This window comes from Bos grunniens, chromosome 4, assembly GCF_055505025.1.
Source record: "Bos grunniens cultivar Pamir isolate PY7600 chromosome 4, Bosgru_T2T1.0, whole genome shotgun sequence".
In the NCBI taxonomy this organism is placed as follows: Eukaryota; Metazoa; Chordata; class Mammalia; order Artiodactyla; family Bovidae; genus Bos; species Bos grunniens.
In genome coordinates this window covers 77373555-77396315 of record NC_141168.1, presented here as the reverse complement: position 1 = coordinate 77396315, position 22761 = coordinate 77373555, and the positions used below count along the sequence as shown (strand labels likewise).

At 39.6% G+C, this 22761-nt stretch overlaps 1 protein-coding gene across 22 annotated transcripts in view; it reads left to right on the top strand.

Moving 5' to 3' along the window:
• The window catches only part of MAGI2 (membrane associated guanylate kinase, WW and PDZ domain containing 2), a 1472356-nt gene that overhangs the window by 1103031 nt on the left and 346564 nt on the right, over positions 1-22761 (top strand). For all 22 annotated transcript variants that reach the window (XM_086397095.1, XM_086397093.1, XM_086397091.1 and 19 more), the window contains one exon: positions 22613-22734. In XM_086397095.1, coding sequence (XP_086253221.1) covers positions 22613-22734 — 122 coding nt within the window. The remainder of the gene's footprint in view (positions 1-22612; positions 22735-22761) is intronic.

The window sequence follows — 22761 nt, the reverse complement described above, 5'->3', positions numbered from 1 at the left end:
AGTTTAACTTCCTTCAGGTTGCATCCAATTCTACTATTTGTCATGGCTTTTTCCCCATTACATGATTCCATAGGTATACCAATACCAAAAATTAAGCATGTGTGTGTGTATCAGACCAGTCAAAAAACTAAGACAGGTAATTCAGACCTCCAGATAATTTTAAATAGAACTGTATGCCAATATTTCTTAAAAATGTCTTTTGGGAAAAAATCATCAAAATAATTGAAGTACCTCAACTTGTAAACATTGTGTGTTTACATTATATAATGGGTTCTCTGGAGAGCTATCATTTTTGGTATTTAATTGCATACCCCATTACACAATTAGAGAACAGGTTACAAAATATGGAAAACATTCCATCCTCCCACCAAGTGGTAAAAAAGCCTGTGCAAGGACTTTAGAAGTCTAACTCAGCAGTTACTCTTCAGACAGACCAACAACTAGGAGGAGAAGTTGTAGAGCAACATCAGCAGTGAATATCAGATTGAAAGAAGCCTTGTGCCTCTGGCAGTTGCACAAACACTCATTCCTGCCAGCCACAGATAAACCAATAGGACTCCCGCAGTCAACAGCAGGAAAGTGTATATACAACTTGACACTGGAAAACCTGGGCTGAATAAACTTTGACCACTACTGGTAACTTTAACTTGCTGTGTCATAATTTTGTCCTGGGCAAATCCAGTTTTAAGATTACAGGTTTAATATATTTAAAACTCAGAAGAAATTATCATCATTATCATGTAAGTATCATTGCATCATGGCATCTGGTCCCATACATCATGGCAGATGGGAAAAAATGGAAACAGTGAAAGACTTTATTTGCTTGGGCTCAAAAATCACTATGGACAGTGACTGTAGCCATGAAATTAAAAGACACCTTGGAAAAAAAGCTATGACAAACCTAGAGAGCATATTCAAAAGCAGAGACATCATTTTGCCAACAAAGGTCTGTATAGCCCAAGCTATAGTTTTTCCAGTAGTCATGTAGGGATGTGAGAGTTGTACCATAAAGAAGACTGAGCGCTGAAGAATTGATACTTTTGAACTGTGGTGTTGGAGAAGACTCTTGAGAGTCCCTTGGACTGCAAGGAGATCAAACCAGTCAATCCTAAAGGAAATATACCCTGAATGTTCATTGGAAGGACTGATGCTAAAGCTGAAGCTCCAATACTTTGGCCACCTGATGCAAAGAGCTGACTCATTGGAAAAGACCCTGATGCTGGGAAAGATTGAAGGCAGGAGGAGAAGGGGGTAACAGGATGAGATGGTTGGGTGGCATCATCGACTCAACAAACATGAGTTTGAGCAAGTTCTGGGAGATAGTGAAGGACAGGGAAGCCTGGCTTACTGCAGTCCATAGGGTGGCAAAGAGTTGGACATGACTGAGCAATTGAACAATAGTATAACAAGGTAAATTGTCTTAAATTGACATATGGGGAAACTCTGGCTGAAGAAGTTCAGTAACTTACCCAGCATCACATTATTGATAGGAATGGGCCCAGGCACTGTGACTGTAGAGCCCAGAGTCCAAACTCTTGCTTGAAATGCATCCCATAAACGTAGTGTTCATAATCCTCATGTCATGGTCTGAATAAGCTTCTGCAGCTCATCACTGGAGAGGAATAGAGGGTCCCCAGAGAACATCTCCTCCCTGGCTCCCCTCTAGTGGTATCACAGGAGGGTGACAGACAGTGGTGGTCACATTGCACACAGCCCCAGCAGGCTGACTTCTGACTCACTCATTCTGAGCCACCAACTCCATCACCCATGGCTTGAGAGTGGTCCCAGAGACTCTGGCCCCCAAGAGCAAGACTGGAAAGTCCTGAACAAAGAGGATTCCATGTTGTGAGGGCCCCAGCATAGCGATGTTGGCCCTCATTTGGAGCTACAGAAGCAGCCACGCAGCTCTGTATTTTGAAGAACAGTGAGGCTCACTCAGCATATTTTCTTATTTCATCTGCAGACAGGACAGACAGACCACATTTCTGCTCAGTTTAGCCACAGAAAGAGGTTAGCCCTATTTTTCTTGACACTAAATCCATGACAGTACAGGACTTAGCAATGTATTAAAAAGTCCTAAAGTTGCTAACTAGAAATGTAACTGTCACTGTTCATAAAGAAAGGGAATTTTTTAATGAAAAAAGTACAAAATGTAGAGTTGAACAGCTGTGACTTTTGTACAAATGTGTTTTTTTTCCTCCTCTTTTGTGAAATTATGTCTGCTGGGTGCATTTTGGTTTCAATGGCAGTTACACAATTTGCTTAACTAGCTCTCCCAGAAGACACAATTTCCTGGAACAGTTTTCATGCAAAGCTGCCTTCTCTGGCACAGACGGAGAAGCAAACCATACAACTAACAGTTAAGATAATGGTGGAGACTGACAGATGTGATTTTCATGTAAAGGTTTTACAAGTTTTCATGTGATGTCACACATCTGCTACTATGAAATGTTACTTGTGTGCAGTTCCAGAATGTATGAAAGATACTGTATAATATCTCCAATATAACATTGAATGTGAAAGGAGAATTGCATTCATTTCATGGTTAATGATGAGTATTTGTCATGATGTAGCAAGTTGCAAAGTGGTTAGAGGGGATTTTAACTCAACAACATTATCTTAACAATGTTTTCCTCCTTCATGCCTTTGAGTAGTTCTCTAAATATTCCAAGAAAACACTTTCTAAGTTCAGAATTTTTGAAAAGTCAGCATATATGTAAAAGGATATATCTAATTGATATATCTAAATTATATATCTTTTTTTATCTTATTGTATTTTTTAACTTTACAATATTGTATTGGTTTTGCCATATATCAACATGAATCCGCCACAGGTATACACGTGTTCCCCATCTTGAACCCTCCTCCCTCCTCCTTCCCCGTACCATCCCTCTGGGTCGTTCCAGTGTACCAGCCCCAAGCATCCAGTATCGTGCATTGATTTCCAATTAGAAGTCAACACAAAAGTATGTCCTTTTAAAATCTTGCCTTTTCTTAGAGAATTTTTTTCCTGAATTGAAAGATTTTTTCAAACTTTCAATTTTTTCTTCAATCTTCAAAAATTAGCACACTGTTCTGATGCTTTTAAACAGCTATTTAAAAAAGAATCCTTTCACCAGCTTAACAAACTTGTGTAATAGAAGATGTTAAACTGAAATGCACTGTTGATGAAGTTGCTCAGTTACATTTTAAAGGGAGCTCTAAATCTTGTCAGTAGCATTTGGTCGTATCAGTTATCACTTAGTGGCCAAGAACATGGGTGGCAGCATTTCACAGTATACCAGCCCTGCAAGTTCCTGGTTGTGAGATCTTAAGTACACAGATTGTGGAGAAGGAAGATGGAGAGGAGGATGGGGATCAGAAAGGAGAGAGGGAAAAGAAGAAGAAATTGTATTATGCATCTACTACATGCCAGTCAGTATTCTAAGTACTATACATATTACTAACTCATTTAATCAAAATAAAACAAACTGTGAAGTCTATGTTACTATCCCCATTTTATAGATAATGAAATAGAAAATAAAGATAAAAAGATAAAAATAACTGAGATGTAGCTATTTCTACAAGTACTAAATAATAAAGCTGGAATTTGAATCTAGGCAGTCTCATTACACAGCTGGTGAAAGTGAAAATATTTGTTGCTCAGTCATATCTGACTTTTTGTGACTCCATGGAGTGTACTGTCTATGGAAACCTCCAGGCAAGAATACTGGAGTGGGTTGCCATTTTCTTCTCCGGGGGATCTTCCTGACCCAGGGATCTGACCTGGGTCTCCTGCACTGCAGGCAGATGCTTTACCATCTGAGCCACTAGGGAAGCCTTAGCACCTAACACAGGTATATAGGAAGTGCTGAACAAATGTTAATTATATTTTATCTTATGTATCCCAATGACATAGCTAAGGACTCTCCTTTTTGGAATTACATGCTTTTTCAGTTCTTTCTTGATACAGTAGCAGTTTTGGTCACTCAGTCATGTCTGACTCTTTGTGACCCATGGACTGTAGCCCGCCAGGCTCTGTCTGTCCATGGAATTCTCCAGGCAAGAATATTGAAGTGGGTAGCCATTCCCTTCTCTAGGGGATCTTCCCAACCCAGGGATAGAACCCAGGTCTTTTGCATTGCAAGCAGATTTTTTACTGTCTGAGCTACCAGGGAGGCCTTTTATGATACAGTTCAGTTCAGTCGCTCAGTCATGTCCGACTCTTTGCGACCCCATGAATCGCAGCACACCAGGCCTCCCTGTCCATCACCAACTCCCAGAGTTCACTCATACTCATGTCCATCGAGTCAGTGATGCCATCCAGCCATCTCATCCTCTGTCGTCCCCTTCTCTTCCTTCCGCCAATCCCTCCCAGCATCAGAGTCTTTTCATGATACAATGCACCCCCAAAAGTGAATAATTCTAAGGATGATTATTTTATTTGTAAGAAACATATAACTTAATCTCATGGTTAGAGTGTGCCACATTGAATAAAAAATACCATTTCTGGTACTTTTTCCATAAGCCCACTGAAAATGATGAAGCAAGGACTGCAGAGTATGATATTTCTGTGTCTTCCAGAGGGGCTGAGGTTTCAGGGTAATTTCCAAAGAAACTATTAGTGATGAAAGGATTTATTTAATAACACAGTGATGTTTAAGACACTATTTTTACTTTCAACTACTTGCACATCCATTGTCCCAGAGATTGAGGGAACCAAATCTCTGAGGAGTTAAGTGAGTTCTCAATGAACAGACTCCTAGTAAGGCTGCCGCTATCATCTGATGCATGGAGAGCTAAGAAAGACCTTTCAATATGTTTTACATTAACATTAACTTTATAATTTATTAAATGTTTCTCATGTTTATTAAACAAGCATAAATCAATTAACTTCACAGTTCAATGAAGAGAAGAAGACTATTGAAATAAACATACGATATTCTATTTCTAACCAAACTATGTTCGGTTCTTTTTTACTAAGTTATTACATTTTTACCTCTTCTGGCTGATCCAGGTCAACTTCAAAGTATGTGGCATCACTCCTTTCTGCCTGGAGAAGACAAGCATCAAACCTTATTGTGAGGGATCTCCTAAGTTCACATACATGTTCTTTACACTATGTTAGCATTTCTGATAGTTTGCCACTGATAATTCTTACTTACCCCTCTGTACTACTTACTTATAGTATGTATTTCAACTGGCTATTGATCTACTTTGTTAACACTGCACTTCAGCCCACAGTTTGGTGGAAAAACGTATGCTTCCTTCTGCTCTTTTTGCCAAAGTCTGTCAAATATTTTTAAACTATGATTCTTTCGAAACAAAATGATGTCTCATGTCCAGTCTCCCTTCTTACTATTATCATCCAGTCAAGACCTGGGTATATGCCCCTCATCAAGCCTTTTCATGAAGTTAGAGATAATTTTTCATCCTGGAAGGTATTTCCCTGTTGCTGATTCATTTTAATATGACCAAAACTTATTTTGTATTCCAGTTGCCTTTCCTTCTCCTGAATGTCTTTTCACCTGAAGGAAAGAAAACTCAACTCTGTAATTGGATATATTTTTGTTAGCAACTTTTAAGCTGATAAACTGCCTTGTTTTAGCAAATCCTCTGGTTCGAAGTTAAAAAAACGTCTTAGGAACCTAGAAGTTTAAATAGATTTAACTGCAAGTGGACTTTTACAAATAACAATGAGCTAATCACTTTGATAGCAGTTATCTTTTTGTTTTTAAAAGACAAAATAATTATTATTCCAGCATCATCTTTTCTTTTCTTTGAAAATGTTAGTGAAGAATGTAATGTGTGCATCTTTTCATGTGTTTGTTAATCTGTATGTCCTCTTTGGAGAAATGTCTATTTAGTTCTTTGGCCCATTTTTTGATTGGGTCATTTATTTTTCTGGAATTGAGCTGTAGGAGTTGCTTGTATATTTTTGAGATTAGCTGTTTGTTGCTTCATTTGCTATTATTTTCTCCCATTCTGAAGGCTGTCTTTTCACCTTGCTTATAGTTTCCTTTGTTGTGCAGAAGCTTTTAAGTTTAATTAGGTCCCATTTGTTTATTTTTGCTATTATTTCCAATATTCTGGGAGGTGGGTCATAGAGGATCCTGCTGTGATGTATGTCGGAGAGTGTTTTGCCTATGTTCTCCTCTAGGAGTTTTATAGTTTCTGGTCTTAAGTTTAGATCATTAATCCATTTTGAGTTTATTTTTTGTGTATGGTGTTAGAAAGTGCTCTAGTTTCATTCTTTTACAAGTGGTTGACCAGTTTTCCCAGCACCACTTGTTATTATCAGAGAAATGCAAATCAAAACCACTATGAGGTACCATTTCATGCCAGTCAGAATGGCTGCGATCCTAAAGTCTACAAGCAATAAATGCTGGAGAGGGTGTGGAGAAAAGGGAACCCTTTTACACTGTTGGTGGGAATGCAAACTAGTACAGCCACTATGGAGAACAGTATGGAGATTCCTTAAAAAACTGGAAATAGAACTGCCTTATGATCCAGCAATCCCACTGCTGGGCATACACACTGAGGAAACCAGAAGGAAAAGAGACACGTGTACCCCCAATATTCATTGCAGCACTGTTTATAATAGCCAGGACATGGAACCAACCTAGATGTCCATCAGCAGATGAATGGATAAGAAAGCTGTGGTACATATACACAATGGAGTATTACTCAGCCATTAAAAAGAATACATTTGAATCAGTTCTAATGAAGTGGATGAAACTGGAGCCTATTATATAGAGTGAAGTAAGCCAGAAAGAAAAACACCAATACAGTATACTAACACATATATATGGAATTTAGAAAGATGGTAACAATAACCCTGTGTACGAGACAGCAAAAGAGACACTGATGTATAGAACAGTCTTTTGGACTCTATGGGAGAGGGAGAGGGTAGGATGATTTGGGAGAATGGCATTGAAATATGTGTAATATCATATATGAAATGAGTCACCAGTCCAGGTTCGATGCACAATACTGGATGCTTGGGCTGGTGCATTGGGACGATCCAGAGGAATGGTATGGGGAGGGAGGAGGGAGGAGGGTTCAGGATGGGGAACCCATGTATACCTGTGGCAGATTCATTTTGATATATGGCAAAACCAATACAATATTGTAAAGTTAAATAAAAGAAAAAAGAAAAAAAATGTAATGTGTGTAATGAAAACATGAATGTAATGTAAACTGTTTGTTTGTCTTGAAACATTTTTTTGTGAAATAAATTAATCTCTCATTTAGATACTTCTGGAGAGTTTGAACACAACAGCTAGCACACAGCAGGTGAACTGAGTGGTAGAGGCAGCAATATCCCTGAGCCCTTATTATCCCAAGGAGAGATGACGAGAATGGTCATAACTGGAAACACCATTGCGTGCTCCCAGGGAGGGACCATGCTCTCTCCTTCTATTCCATCTTTTCTGTAGGACCGTGAGAACTGGAGAATGGCCATGGTGAAGGAAGGGAGGACAGTCTGCAATTGGGCCTTGTTGCTCAAGGGAGTTTCAGGCAATGTTCTGAGAGGAGTGTGAGCAGGTGGATGTGGGGAGTGTCATTTTTTCACTGAGAGGTCCTAGGGTGTTGTGAGATGTGCTGTCTCTCCTGATGGAGGAGGGATCGCCTATTTCTGTTCTGTGTAGGCCATTGCTAGGCCAGACCCAGAGAAAACTGCCACCATCTTTCACTGGATAATTCTGTTTGGCTCTTGCCAAGGTAATGTTATAATAACAAGTAAATTATTGTCATCATTCTGTAATTTGTGAAATAGTTAGCTTGTACAGTTTATTAATCTCTGTCTGGATTAAATATGTTAGGTTTCTTGTGAATGAACTACAAATTGTCTCATGCTACCAGTCTGTATCACCACATACTTTGGAGCCATATCTTAGACTAAGTTCTGAAGTTAGCACATGAAGTGAAAAATTGGATAGAGTCAGAATTATCCTAAAAATCCCTCAGCATCATGTCATGTTGGAGACTAGCATACTGAAACAACATTGCTGTTTTTTCCTTTAGTGTTGGAAAAGAATTCTCTCTGGAATTAAACCGGTTGGCTGGCATTTAGGTCTTTTAGATCTTTAATGGATACAAAACTAGAATCACATTCGGCTCAGAGAGAGGCTGTCAGACAGATGAAGAAATCTAGTGAAACAGAAGAAGCAGTAGATTGATGTGTACATTATTATGAATATAACAAAAGACGGTCAGCTGCCCCCACATGAAAACTATAATTTCATCTCTTTTACTATTCAGGTAACGTTTTTCAAAATTGATTTTGTGTCACAGACCATAATGTTAGTAATAGTTTGTCCTTTTTTGCATCCATGGTTTTGAATTTACAGGCTAGTAGAAAATTACACTTAACCTCTCTGGCTTCTATCTGTTAAATGAGTGGTTTGGATTGGGTGGTTGCTAAGAGTTCTTCTAGTTCCGGGAACATCCACTGCACCTTGTGTTAACAAGGATAAATTTGGCCATTCTCCCGTGTTAAGCCTCGTTGTTTTCTCATTATGCCTGCTGATCAAAGACTTACTTAAAATTTAAAAGCATTTTCTTTCCATTTCTGCTTGTTATTTGGCTAGACAATAACATATATTACCATTCTTTTATTTTATTTTAATGATTTTAACAATCCCATCATGTGAATGTTAACGAAAGACTTCCAAAAAGAGTGGATTATTATAATAGAATCTCCTTACAAAGCTCTGACAATATATTGTCATGAATACATTGTATTTGATATCTACAATGTATTTTATATCTACAGATATGAAACTAATTATCATTAAATAAAAAGTCAGTGGTATAAATAGAAGCTTATAGACAAAAAGTCAGGTGAGATATTTTTCTCATCACTGTCAGAGGTGAAGACATTTGAAGGGAATATTGTTTTCTGTTTTTTATAGTACAAGGTGACATTGTTAAGGGGCTTTCCTGATAGCTCAGTTGGTAAAGAATCTGCCTGCAATGCAGGAGACCCCAGTTCGATTCCTGGGTCAGAAAGATCCCCTGCAGAAGGGAAGGGCTACCCACTCCAGTATTCTTGGGCTTCCCTTGTGGCTCAGTGGGTAAAGAATCCACCTGCAATGTGGGATACCTGGATTTGATCCCCGGGTTGGGAAGATCCCCTAAAGAAGGGAAAGGCTACCCATTACTTTTGTATTACTGTGTTTAACAGATGACTTTATTTACCTTGGTGAAATTATGTTACCATAGACAGCTAACAATATAAGAGATAGATAACAAACTTTTCATTACCAAATTTTGTATATTCAGTCTAGCTAAATAAGATGAAATTTAAAATTATCAGGGAAAAGTTCTGTCCTATGGCTGAGCTTATCTGGATTTGCTGTGATAGGCCAATAAAATTATTATTTCATTAATCTAGTCCAGGTGAAATTCACCATTAGGTATTTGGTTTCCAAAAGCTTATTAAGTGACACTTATTGAGTCTGTCACAATGTAAAGAGCTTAGTTCAAATTTCTATTTAGCCCAACACTCATATATAGAGATTGACAAAGTCCCTCTTTTTATTCTCACTTCACTTTCTCCAGTTTCAGTTGGGCATCTCAAACATAGGATTTTCAGATAAAATGATGGGAATGATTGTCTTTCTTTTTTCTGTACCATTAGTTAGTTGGGGGCATTGACTTAATACATAAATAATAAACAACTATCAGTCAAGCCAGGAAAATCATATTAATAGCTACCATCTACTAAGTACTTTTTATGTATTCGGCATTTTACATAACTTATTTTGTCATTACAACAACACTTTATGTTAGATATTATTCATGTTTTACAGACAGAAAAACTTAAGCCAGACCATCAACCTCATAGGCAGTAGAAATGGAGTTGGAGCCCAGGACAGGAATTAAAAGACTTGATGCTGTTGGTATTTAAGTTACACTTGACTCCCATACTCTGAGTACCACCAGATAATATAAAAATCTATACAGTGCTTCATGTTAAACACTTTCATCTATTTCTCTTCAAAACAGTCCTGTGAGGTGAGCAGGATAGTTAGATGAGGCCATTGTAATTCAGAGATATTAGGGGAACTTTACAAGGGTAATGAGAAGTAGACTTAACCTGCAAATGCGTTTTAAACTTCAAATGTTGGTTTGATGTTAAAATAGAGAATGATCACTGAGACTTACTGTAAGTGGCTTTCCCTCTGGTGACGTCCAAGAGATCCACGTGAGACTGAGGAAACCAGAGCACAGGCGGCTCCTCTCACCTGTGTTACTGTTAGTGGCTAACCCACACTTAGCCACATAGCTGTCACTGGGCCTCCGAGGGAGGATTCTTACTCATGCTTGAGGTTCCACCTTGTCACCGCATAAGGGCTTTCTGTAAGTAATTGAGCAAGTGCCGTGTTTTCACTTCTTATCATATCACTGGACCTCAGCAGGACCTAATATGTCCTTTTCAAAGTTTGAGACAAGGCATAGGTAGTTGTTATTATTGACCATCCCCCATTCTCACTCACGTAAAACTCTAATCTCATCCATAAATGTTAGTGCAGAATCTTATTATCATCATCATAATGGCCAGACGCGGCCCATGTTCAATTTCCAGAGATGGTAAGGACAGAGTTCAAGAAAAGTAGTGAAGATCAGCCCTAAGTGAGGCTGACAGGCAACCCCCGGAGGAGACTCCTCTGGTTTGAAAATTAAGTCACCCAGAGCCGGTCTCCTGGCCCCTCACCTATATTCCCATTCTCATTCCTATTCTCACTTTTCATGATATATGAAATATACACACGTACATGTGTTTTCTTATAAAATGTATACAGTCCCTATTTCTATGCACATAATCACTGCGTTCTTTAAAAATAATTCAATAATCAAAGTAATTGATTTTTCACATTTTTATCTTCCAAGAACCAGCTTGTAATTTAAAATTCTGTGAGATCCAGTTTCACTGATCTCACACTGATAATTGAGAACCACCCTGAAGTAGTCACAGATTACTAAAAATAGTCCAAGCCTAAATATACAGAGGAAGTATCATTGAAAAGTAAATGTGTATTTGTGTCAGAAGCACCTCGATCAATATTGTTGGATTTGGCACTACACAGAGCCAGGTGTGAGTCATGAATCTACTTCTTTCTGTGAGAACTTCTAAAACTTGTTTACCCTCTCTGAGGAGCAGCTCAATTAAAAGCAGGAAACATGTTTACCTGAAGGTTTGGCATATAGTATTTACTCAGTAAATATTAGTTCTCATCTCTCTCTGCTCCCTACCACTCTCCCATTACGCCCTCTTTTATTACAAGGCTGCCATTCATTTGTCAGACAACTATTTCTTTCTACAAATTGTGGTATCTATTAAATAGAATTTAAATCTGAACAGCTATTAAGTAACTGTAAAGGGTGCAAGATGGAATGTTCTTCTGAAATATCCAGCATCATGCATTCCATCTTTATTTGGAGCTTTAGAATGGAAAGTACAAGCTCGGCCAATGAGGGAGCCTACATTCACCAACCTTGTGTGTATATTGTGGAAAGGAAGAAACATGTTACATAAAAATACATCCCCTGTTACAGATACATGAAACTGTCATCCCAGAATTCTGATCTTCCTGTAATGGCATAATTTTAGGCATAGTGTGTTAATTATATAAAACTCTTCAACACTAGTTTTCCCAAAAAACAAGCTATTAAAATCAACAGTGAAGCACCTTACTGCCACCTGTATTTGCTCTTGGTTCTGCTGAACCTTTATCATCTCTTCCCATTACTTCTTTTCCATGTCTTTCTTATCTTCCCAGGGTCCTTATCTTCTCAGAATGACAGGCTCCTGCCCAGTCAGGCCACATGGCCACTTATTAATGCAAGGTATTGAAAGATTCTGTGCAGATTCTAGGTGTCTGGCAAAGGAGCCTTTTCTCCCTATGATGCATCAAAAGTACTTTTAATTTTGTTTTGTTTCATAATTCTTCCTGCATTACTGTCTAGCTTATAAAAGGAATAACTGTGTATTTAGTTTTTCTCTGATATAAACAGTAACAAAGACTCAGTAGTCAAGAATAATATTTTTTTAAATCTTTATCTCACTCTAAATATTAGACTTGGAAACCTAGAGAGGTTTGCTATTCTATAAAGTGGGAATTATCTTCCTGTTACGTTGACTTTCAAGATCTACACAGTCTTGTTCCAAGTCGTGTCTGTCTCCCCTCACTAGCACTTTTTCACTGACCCCTCCTTCCTGGATAATCCTAGGCATTAGTGGTGTTGCCTTCATGATCCCTCACTTCTCTGACTCTCCTTGATGTCAGACCCAAAGTATGCTTGTACCCATGGCTGTGTGTTTCTAGCATTATGTATGAGTGACATGTATGCACAGGTTTATAATTCTTAATTATATTTTTGGGATTCAGCAGACTTCGGCTGGGGCCTCCCTCATAGCTCAGTTGGTAAATCATCTGCTTGCAATACAGGAGACCCAGGTTGGATTCCTGGGTCGGGAAGATCCCCTGGAGAAGGAAATGGAAACCCACTCCAGTATTCTTGCCTTGAGAATCCCATGGACAGAGGAACCTGACAGGCTATAGTCCACGGGATCTCAAGAGTCAGACACGACTTAGCGACTAAACCATCAACCACCAGACGGGTTATATCATGATTTCACATTTCAATAGCTCATGCATAAGTTGTTAATAAATAGCAATCCAGTTCAATCCAGTATATTACAAGTCAGACTAGTCTCACCCTTCCCAGCACATTATAATGGCTAGTTCCCTGGGTAATAGATTCTTCATAGTCACAGAGCATCTTGCTCATTCTCATAACACCAGGTAAGAAGAATGACCAGTGCATTGGAGGTACAGTAAATAATGCTGAAATGGTTGAGAATTTGAGGGAATATCACGATTCTTCCCATGTGACTAATATGGTGAAACTCATTCTCTAATCTGCCCATGTTCAGGAAACAGGCACATCTTCCAGAATAGAAAGTTTTCAAAGCTGCGATCATCCTTTAGACTAAAGCCATAGTGGAAGTACAGAGACTTTGAAACAAAATAGAACCTCGTCCCATGACTTGGAAGTATTCTTCCTGTCCCATCACTCATCCTCTCCCCCACACCCCTGCTCCCACACCACCACCCACACGGAAATGTAGTAGGTGTAGGCACCATCCCTGTCCTCTCACTGAGCAGGATAGAATTTGTTCCTGAACAGTTTTGAATCCACTATTCTCTTCCTGAAATGTCTTTTTCTCCATCTGGGAAAATACATCTGTCCTTCTAGAATCTGCTCAAGAGTCACTTCCCTTGTGAAATTTCCCGAACCCCCAGATTCAGTTGTCTTTTCTTTTGAGTCCTCACTTTGTGCATACAAATTTTCTGGCTGCTTATAGAGTGACCAGCTCATCCCAATTTACCTAGGAATGTCCAGGTATTAGCAAAGAAAGTCCCACACCCTGGGAAAGCCTTTAGTCCTAGACAAATCCAGGCAGACAAACCTCGTACGTCTTCCCCATTGGAATATAGACCTCCTTGGTGAAAGGGTTGTATTGCATCCATTTCTGTGTTCCCAGTGTGTTACACACTGATACATTGACGAATGTGTATATGAGACTTGAAAGACTGAAGTCAATGAGTCAGAGTTGGCAGATACCAGTGCAGGAGCAGTTTATCTAGTTTTGTCTCAATACAGAAAGATGTCGAAATAGTGTTGTCATTTAGTTTTCTTCTAGATAAACTCTATCGTACCTCTAAGTTTATAACTCACTACTTTTGCTCAATCTAGAAGCAAAAGGTTAGCAATACCTACGATAACAATAACCTCCTCCTACACCCAGCAATAAAATTTAAGACAGATGTTTTATGAAAATGAGAAGAAATGGATAGAAAACATTTTTAAATGCATGCCTACTGGCAATTTTGGAAAATGAGTCTACATAACCGGTAGGTCCTGGGGGCTTCATGACATGAATGATAGGGCACAATGTCATTTCTGCTGAGAGTAAAATATCAAGTTTACCATGTAATTGGTGAATAGTAATGGCTAGGTGATGAGTCCCACTTCTATAAAAGATACACATAAAATACACATTACATATTACAAGTCAGTGTCTTAATGGGGAAGTACTGGGGAAGAGAAGAGAGCTCATTTATCTGAAAATATACCCACATTTGGGAAGCTCTGCCTGGAGGGGGATGGGGGAGCAGACTCCTTAGCTGTGAGAGTTTCAGCACCAATGTAAGAATACTCTTCTCAGTTGGCTATGAGTCTACCTCCCACCTGGACACTATGACCCCAGATCAGACACCCTCATGTCCAGAAAGAGCAAAAGAACATGTGAGTGACTCAATCTTCCCACCCACATTCATAAAGCAAATCTACATTTCCCTCAGGAACAGCAGGGAATAATGAATGAGCATCCACAGGAAGAAAATGATCACTTAAGTGTTAGAACTGGGAAGAAATCTTTCAAGAGGCAGGATTCTATTAGTCTGTTTCTTTCTTTTTTTTTTTTTAATGCTCCAAGTGAAATGGATTTAATTATTCCATTTATCCAAAGCTCATTTTTAAAAATAAAATATATTTAAAACATTAGTCTTTGAACTAGTGCTTTTAAAATTTATACTTTCAAAACACTGTAAGGCACACATCATATTATGGAAAGCCTATTTTATAGCTCTTTTTGTTTCTATTTTATCTCCCCTGCTAGTCTATGTGTCTGATTGATCTTTGCCCATCCCTGCACCCCCTACCACAGTGCCCAGCAAAGACCATTTGAGAAACAAATGTTTGATGAAGCATGGTAGCATTTATTGAGTACTGGCCACCTCATGCGAAGGGTTGACTCATTGGAAAAGACTCTGAAGCTGGGAGGGATTGGGGGCAGGAGGAGAAGGGGACAACAGAGGATGAGATGGCTGGATGGCATCACTGACTCGATGGACGTGAGTCTGAGTGAACTCCTGGAGTTGGTGATGGACAGGGAGGCCTGGCGTGCTGCGATTCATGGGGTCACAAAGAGTCAGACATGACTGAGTGACTGAACTGAACTGAACTGACTGACCAGTCTTAAGTGATATACTCAACTTATTTAATATGCACAACAACTTTATAAGGTGATATTACTTTCATCCCATCTTTACAGATGAAAAATTCTGAAGCATGGGGACGGTAAATAATGTGCCCAAGATCACATTCTAGGATGGGATTGGGGGGGAGGCTTGGATGTAAATGCCAGCAACATAACTGCAGTGACCAAGTTCTTAATACAGTGTCCCTCCCACCTTCTGTCAAGAGGGTTGGCCCCAGAAGATCCCTGCAATGTTATTATTGTCTTACTAGTTTCTGAAGCAAAAGGAAGCTTTTATTCCATTTATCTAGACTGAATAGTAGATAAAACTTTATGGGATCTTCTCAAAGTTTGTTCTAAAGTGAATAAAAATTATAGACAGGGCTGGCAGAGTATTTGTTTGGCTGCCCATGTAGCTGCAGTTTAGGGCTTCAGATGTGAGGAGGCAACATGCACTTTGCTAACCATCCTGGAGTGTGGGAGTCAGAATTACGGTCAAAGAAAAATTATGGAATCCCAAGCAACCAGGAAATTCATACTGTGATTCCACTCAAGAATTATTCTCTTAAAAAAATGTACTCCAAATAAAATAGATTTTGGGAAGCCCCAGAAGGAGCAGGTTTGCATAGGCGGGATGACATACTGAACAGCAATCCCAAACATCAAGCTCACCTTCCCACACCCAGTGCTGAGTGGCTGCCTCCTGGTGCTCCCACATTTTGTCCCTTACGTAGTTCCTTTCCGTATGAGCACATCTCTGTTGTAACATAAGAGAGCAGGTCCACATCTTTCCTAAGCAAAGTGGATGACTTTTTCACTATCACAAGAAAGTCTTGAAAGAGTCTCTGTTTTGCAGGATTCCATGGGTCATTACCCAGATGCAGATTGCTTATAGCTCATAAACTGGCCCTAAGCTTCACCTGAAGTTCTGTCACAACATATATTTTATGGGAGAGTTAAACTGGAAAACAGCAAGATCTATGACCTTTCATGCCTGCCTGCCTCCATCCAGATATTTATGTGACAAACATTTCTTGAGCACAGGCTACCTCATGCTTTGGAGTAATTAGTGTAGCCACCTTGATCACCTTGGAAATATTTTACTCGTGGTACAATCTCTATTTGAAAGGTACTTTCTTCCTCTCTCACATTGACCCAACGATCTATTTCTAAACTGTCAACCGAAGTCAAGATGATGTGAGAGTGGCCAGTGGGTGCAAAAAGTGTTATTGGTGACTATGTGCTAAAAATGTCCCTCTCCACAAACCCAGGAGAAGCAAGATGGGGGAGTGAACAGGTTGGACTATGGATGGAGCAGTGTTAGTGAGGGTCAGACCACGGCCTTCATCGCCCAGCAGATCTGTCCTGTGTGTACTGATGGGCTCAGGACATGAGGCATTCCCATTGTTTCCTCCCCACAGTGAAGGAGGTATCAGTCAAACAGGACTGCGACCTGTGACTACTTTTGGCAGCATGTCATCCAATCTGCCATAAATATTTCCTTCCCTCTGTGCATGTCTGAAACTTTCATTTGCGTGTGTCCTCTCTTCTTGAGCAAAAGAACATTTGTTAATACTCCCCAAGGCCGAGTACAGAAAAGAAACTTCTAGTTGAATAAAGGACACCTTTGTACACCTTTGCAGCTTCCATCTCTGGGGACTGCAACCCTAGCTGAACAAGAGAGTGATCTGGAAAGCTTTTTTTTTTTTTTTTTTAATGTCAAGCCGTATACCCCATTTGGAGATTGTGACTCCATTGAGTTCAGGTGTGCCTGAATCCTCTCTGTTTTTTGGTTTTTGTTTTTTTAAGTTATTCAGGTTTATCCAGAACTACAAAGTACTGCCACATGCAAACTTATCTTATGTTTCCATTCCGTAATGAAAGAGGGTGGGAGAGGTAAGCTGCAAATGAGTGACTATACTGGCAAAGAGAAGAGGTGATGGAAGGGCATCCTTGAATGTCCTTTTGCCATTCCCGTGTGGAAGGATCTCATATCAGTAGTCTTTCATTTCTGAAATGGGGCTGTTGGGATCTACCCTCCTCAGAATACGTCTCTTACCCCCTTAGCTCTTAACACCTACAAATTCTATTACTGAAATGTAATAATAGACTAGATATAAGAATAAGAATTTTTGATAGTTTCCTAGGTTCCTGTCCTGTACAGAGCTGGATGAGCTGGCTAATAATTCCCTCACAGAGTCTTTAAAAAAAATGAAGAGGAGGATGGCAAATGTCATTCACATCCTTTTACACATTGTAGGGCCCCCAAATCCTTGCTAAAAGGGCTAGAAGCTATTCATACTGGAAGCACAAGGAAAACAAGGCTTCCTTACTCAGCGACAATCCTATTCCTTTGTGATACGTCTTTTAAAGCTTGGGAGCATTTTAAATTTTAAATGAATGACTCTATTTGTGACAATGTAAATGTTCTGTAGCAATTAGCTCAGGACACTAAAGCCATCCCCAGCTTCCACTGTTTGTCAGGTACAAGTCATACTAGATGAGTTCATTGGTATTTTTCATTCTCTGTGAAATGTAGAACTTCAGTTTAATGGTGAATGGAATCTTTTCAACATGGTTTCCATAAAGCAAGTGGCTGCACATTGACTTTTCTAAGGAAGTAATTACATGCATGTGGCAAGTTGGAGGAATCCAATTGTGTAGTAAAACCACCCCAGAAAGTTCTTGTAATGTATTTTCTAAGGATAAAGTTATGTACATGATGAATAATGACCTAGAGAAACAGAAACAGAATAGTTGGGAAATGAAGAAAGATGGTAACTTCCGGAAACCTGAGAACTGTTTCTAGTTTCTCAAAATTAATAACATATATTTGCAGATAAAAATTTTAAAACACATACTCAACACTTAACAACATATATATATATATATATATATATATATATATATATATATATGTTATTTCTCTGGGGAAACAATGGAAACAGTGTCAGACTTTATTTTGGGGGGGGCTCCAAAATCACTGCAGATGGTGATTGCAGCCATGAAATTAAAAGATGCTTACTCCTTGGAAGGAAAGTTATGACCAAACTAGATAGCATATTGAAAAGCAGAGACATTACTTTGCCAACAAAGGTCCATCTAGTCAAGGCTATGGTTTTTCCAGTGGTCATGTATGGATGTGAGAGTTGGACTGTGAAGAAAGCTGAGCACTGAAGAATTGATGCTTTTGAACTGTGGTGTTGGAGAAGATGTTTGAGAGTCCCTTGGACTGCAACGAAATCCAACCAGTCCATTCTAAAGGAGATAAGTCCTGGGTGTTCTTTGGAAGGAATGATGCTAAAGCTGAAACTCCAGTACTTTGGCCACCTCATGCGAAGAGTTGACTCATTGGAAAAGACTCTGATGCTGTGAGGGATTGGGGGCAGGAGGAGAAGGGGACGACAGAGGATGAGATGGCTGGATGGCATCACTGACTCGATGGACGTGAGTTTGAGTGAACTCTGGGAGTTGGTGATGGACAGGGAGGCCTGGTGTGCTGCAATTCATGGGGTTGCAAAGAGTCAGAAGTGACTGAGCCACTGAACTGAACTGAACTGATATTGTCTCTCACTGTGTCCAGTGCTTTGTATACAAAATTGAATAACCTGTGGACCCTATACACAGGTATGTACAATATTGAGAAGGAAATAAATATGAAAATCAGTCATTAAAACACAGTATGATCAGGTTGTTAGATTAATTATTGTGACATTATCATTTAAGGTGTCGTACACTACATCACAAAAATATGTTTATCCAAGACCCAGAAAGAATGATCTCATGAGCCTGAATAACAGGAATACTATGTCCTTTAAAACAACCATCTTGAGTTTATCTTAACTATTCCAAAGAATATAACTTGTTTCTTTTTCCTGCTGGATTAGCAGCTTGAAAGCTCAATACTAATTTGCAGCATAATGGCAACCCACTCCAGTATTCTTGCCTGGAGAATCCCATGGATGGAGGAGCTTGGTGGGCTACAGTCCACGAGTCGCAAAGAGTCGGACACGACTGAGCTACTTCACTTTCACTTTCTAGTAAACAAATAGGATCCTATATTATTAATTTTGTCTCTAGATCTTCCACCTAAACTCAACTAACTTCACCATGGATTTTGTTTACTTCTCCTTGTTGTTGTTCTTTAAAAAGGGCCTCAAATTCTCTCAACAATGAGTCAATGTATAAGAAAATAAATAAACTGATGACAGAAGTTTGTTGAAGGTTTTATGTGAGAACCAAAGGGAGGAGCATAAAACAGGTTTGGAATGTTGCTGGGTGAGGGTGGAGAAGGAGTTATGGGACAGATGGGAAAAGCATCGTAGAAATAATGATAACAACAGCAACTGCACTTACAAATATAGTAATAGGGAATAACTATACCTTGAAGAATAAACAACTGTACTTTATAATTGTGGGGTTCTCCCTGTATATCTGTACTTTGCAAATATTACTTCTCATATCTTCACAGCCACCCCAAGGAATAGATATTATTGTCCCCATTTTGCAGAAGAGGATATCAATGGTCAGAGAACTTAGTGATTTGCCTCAGATGCTACCTCAGACCCAGGCTGTCTTGCTTCAACTGCTTCACCACTGATACTCTAAGTCTCACAGGAAGAGAGGAGAGGCTTGATAGGGTATTGCTGATTCCAATGAAAGTAAAAGTCACTCAGTTGTGTCTGACTCTTTGTGACCCCATGGACTATACAGTCCATGCAAGTCTCCAGGCCAGAATACTGGAGTGGATAGCCTTTCCCTTTTCCAGGGGATCTTCCCAACCCAGGGATCGAACCCAGGTCTCCTGCATTGTAAGTGGATTCTTTACCAGCTGAGCCTCAAGAGAAGTCCAAGAATACTGGAGTGTGTAGCTGTTCCCTTCTCTAGCAGGTCTTCTAGACCCAGGAATCGAACTAGGGTCTCCTACATTGCAAGCAGATTCTTTACCAACTGAGCTATGAGGGAAGTCCACTGATTCGAGTTGAAATCTTCCTATTACATCAGAAATATTATTTCCAACTCTGCCCTGACTCATCTCTGTACCTTCCCCTTTGGCTGCATCACCATGCACCTTTCACTTACAATCACTCCTGTGGGGGAGGCAGTATTATGCCCATCTGAGAGATGGAAGATGCTAAAGTTTCAGGCTTAATAATTTGTGCAGGGTCACACAGCTAATCAAGCAGCAGAGCTGGATTTTGAATCCAGGACTCACTGACACCAGAGCCTGTGTGGCAGCAGCTCCCCTGCCCCAGCTCTTGTGAGCAAGTACTTAGATACTGCAGTCATCTTGGCAGGTTTCTGGCAATCGCTTTTCTGCCTCAACAGGAATTCAGTTCAGTTCAGTCACTCAGTCGTGTCCAACTCTTTGTGATCCCGTGGACTGCAGTACTCCAGGCCTCCCTGTCCATCACCAACTCCCGGAGTTCACTCAAACTCATGTCCTTTGAGTCGGTGATGCCATCCAACCATCTCATCCTCTGTCGTCCCCTTCTCCTCCCACCTTCAATCTTACCCAGTATCAGGGTCTTTTCCAATGAGTCAGTTCTTCATAGCAGGTTGCCAAAGTATTGAAATTTCAGCTTCAACATCAGTCCTTCCAATGAATACTCAGGACTGATCTCCTTTAGGATGGACTGGTTGGATCTCCTTGCAATCCAAGGGACTCTCAAACATCTTCTCCAACACCACAGTTCAAAAGCATCAATTCTTCAGTGCTCAGCTTTCTTTATAGTCCAACTCCATACATGACTACTGGAAAAACCATAGCCTTAACTAGATGGACCTTTGTTGGCAAAGTAATGTCTCTACTTTTTAATGTGCTGTCTAGGTTGGTCATAACTTTCCTTCCAAGGAGTAAGCGTCTTTTAATTTCATGGCTGTCATCACCATCTGCAGAGATTTAGGAGCCCAAAAAAATAAAGTCTGTCACTGTTTCTACTGTTTCCCCATCTATTTGCCATGAAGCAATGGGACCAGATGCCATGATCTTCGTTTTCTGAATGTTGAGCTTTAAGCCAACTTTTTCACTCTCCTCTTTCACTTTCATCAAGAGGCTCTTTAGTTCTTCTTCACAACAGGAATTATCTTATCCATATTAACAGAAAATTGGTGGTTAAGATTTGGTTTCTCTTACCTCCTTTTGTTTTTCATGAATATTTATAGACCTAAGATGAGAGGACTGTGTGTGCACATCATGTGTGGACTTTTCAGTGTGAAATGATACATTGAGAAAGAGAAGGTATGTAGATAAAGGATGCATTTTTAGAGACATGTTCCAGCCTGTTCACTTCTAGGAATGTGATTTAGAGCAAGTCATTCAGTCTCTTGTGTGTCAGTCTCATCACCTTTAAAATAGGGATAATTAGGATTCTAGACTATTGTCATGAGACTTAACTGAGAAAATTTATATATGGTACGTGGCACAGAAAATGAAAGTGAAAGTCATTCAGTCATGTCTAACTCTTTACGACCCCATGGACTGTAGCCCGCCAGGCTCCTCTGTCCATGGGATTTTCCAGACAAGAGTACTTTAGTGGGTTGCCATTTCCTTCTCCAGGGGATCTTCCTGACTCAGGGATCGAACCCGGGTCTCTCACATTGCAGGCAGGCTCTTTACCATCTGAGCCACCAGGGAAGTCTCTTAAGTACTAATTGTTCATTCCTCTTCTAAGCCCTCTCCTCTTCATACTCTAATACCATAACCCTAGTTTTTTTGTACAAAGAACCAAAATCAGTGTACATGCCAAACCTCTGGTGAGGCATATGCAGAAAAAATAGTTACATGAGTATTACTAGGCAGGGTTGTGGTTCCCACCCTTTCTATGGATAAAGAACTTTAAATTTTATACAAATATGGATCATACTCTAAGGATACTATAAGGAATTCTTAAAGTCTAAGCCCTGAGTTTAGCTGATCCATACTTGCTTAAAGATACTCTGTATTTGATATCTGGAAGTTTATTATCTCACTAGGAAGACTAAATACTCTCCTTTTGATTGATCTCTCAGCATCAGTCATTCTAAAGTTATTCTACAACTTAATGTTGTTAACATAAATTCCACATGTATATATCATTAGGGATCTTTCTCCCCATATTCGAGCCCTTTATTACAGGTCTGCCAATTTCTAAAATGTGTAGACTTTAGTTGCTATAAGAGTACGACAATCAGTGAATTGCCCTTATACTTATCTTGTTGAATTTTACAAAGCTTAGATTACCGTTTTTTCTTCAGCACCATTTGGTATAAATTTCATTTGTTGGCCACATATTTAAGTGCACCAAACTCAAATCAACACGGTAGACCAGAAAGTAAGTGCATATTCTAGCTCTTTTAGCTGAATCATGCATAATTGAAATACAAGACCATATGAAAGAGCTATTGAGAACTCTCTTGTCACAGAAACATGCATTGTACACAAGCCGCCCCAGCAGAGGCCTGACTCTGTGCCTGGTGGGGCTTCAACTATAATCATTTAAGGTATCTCGTACTCAGCTGCATTCTGTAGAGCTATCCATTTGTTCTCTTAAATGACTTTGCCCCATTAATACTCTAATTTGAAATTTTATTTTTCAGCCACATAAATAGAAGAACACAGTTTGAAAACCCTGTCCTGGAAGCAAAAAGGAAGCTACAGCAGCATAACATGCCCCACACAGAACTTGGAACAAAGCCGTTGCAGGCCCCAGGTTTCCGAGGTTAGTACCTGTCAACATTCATTGTTT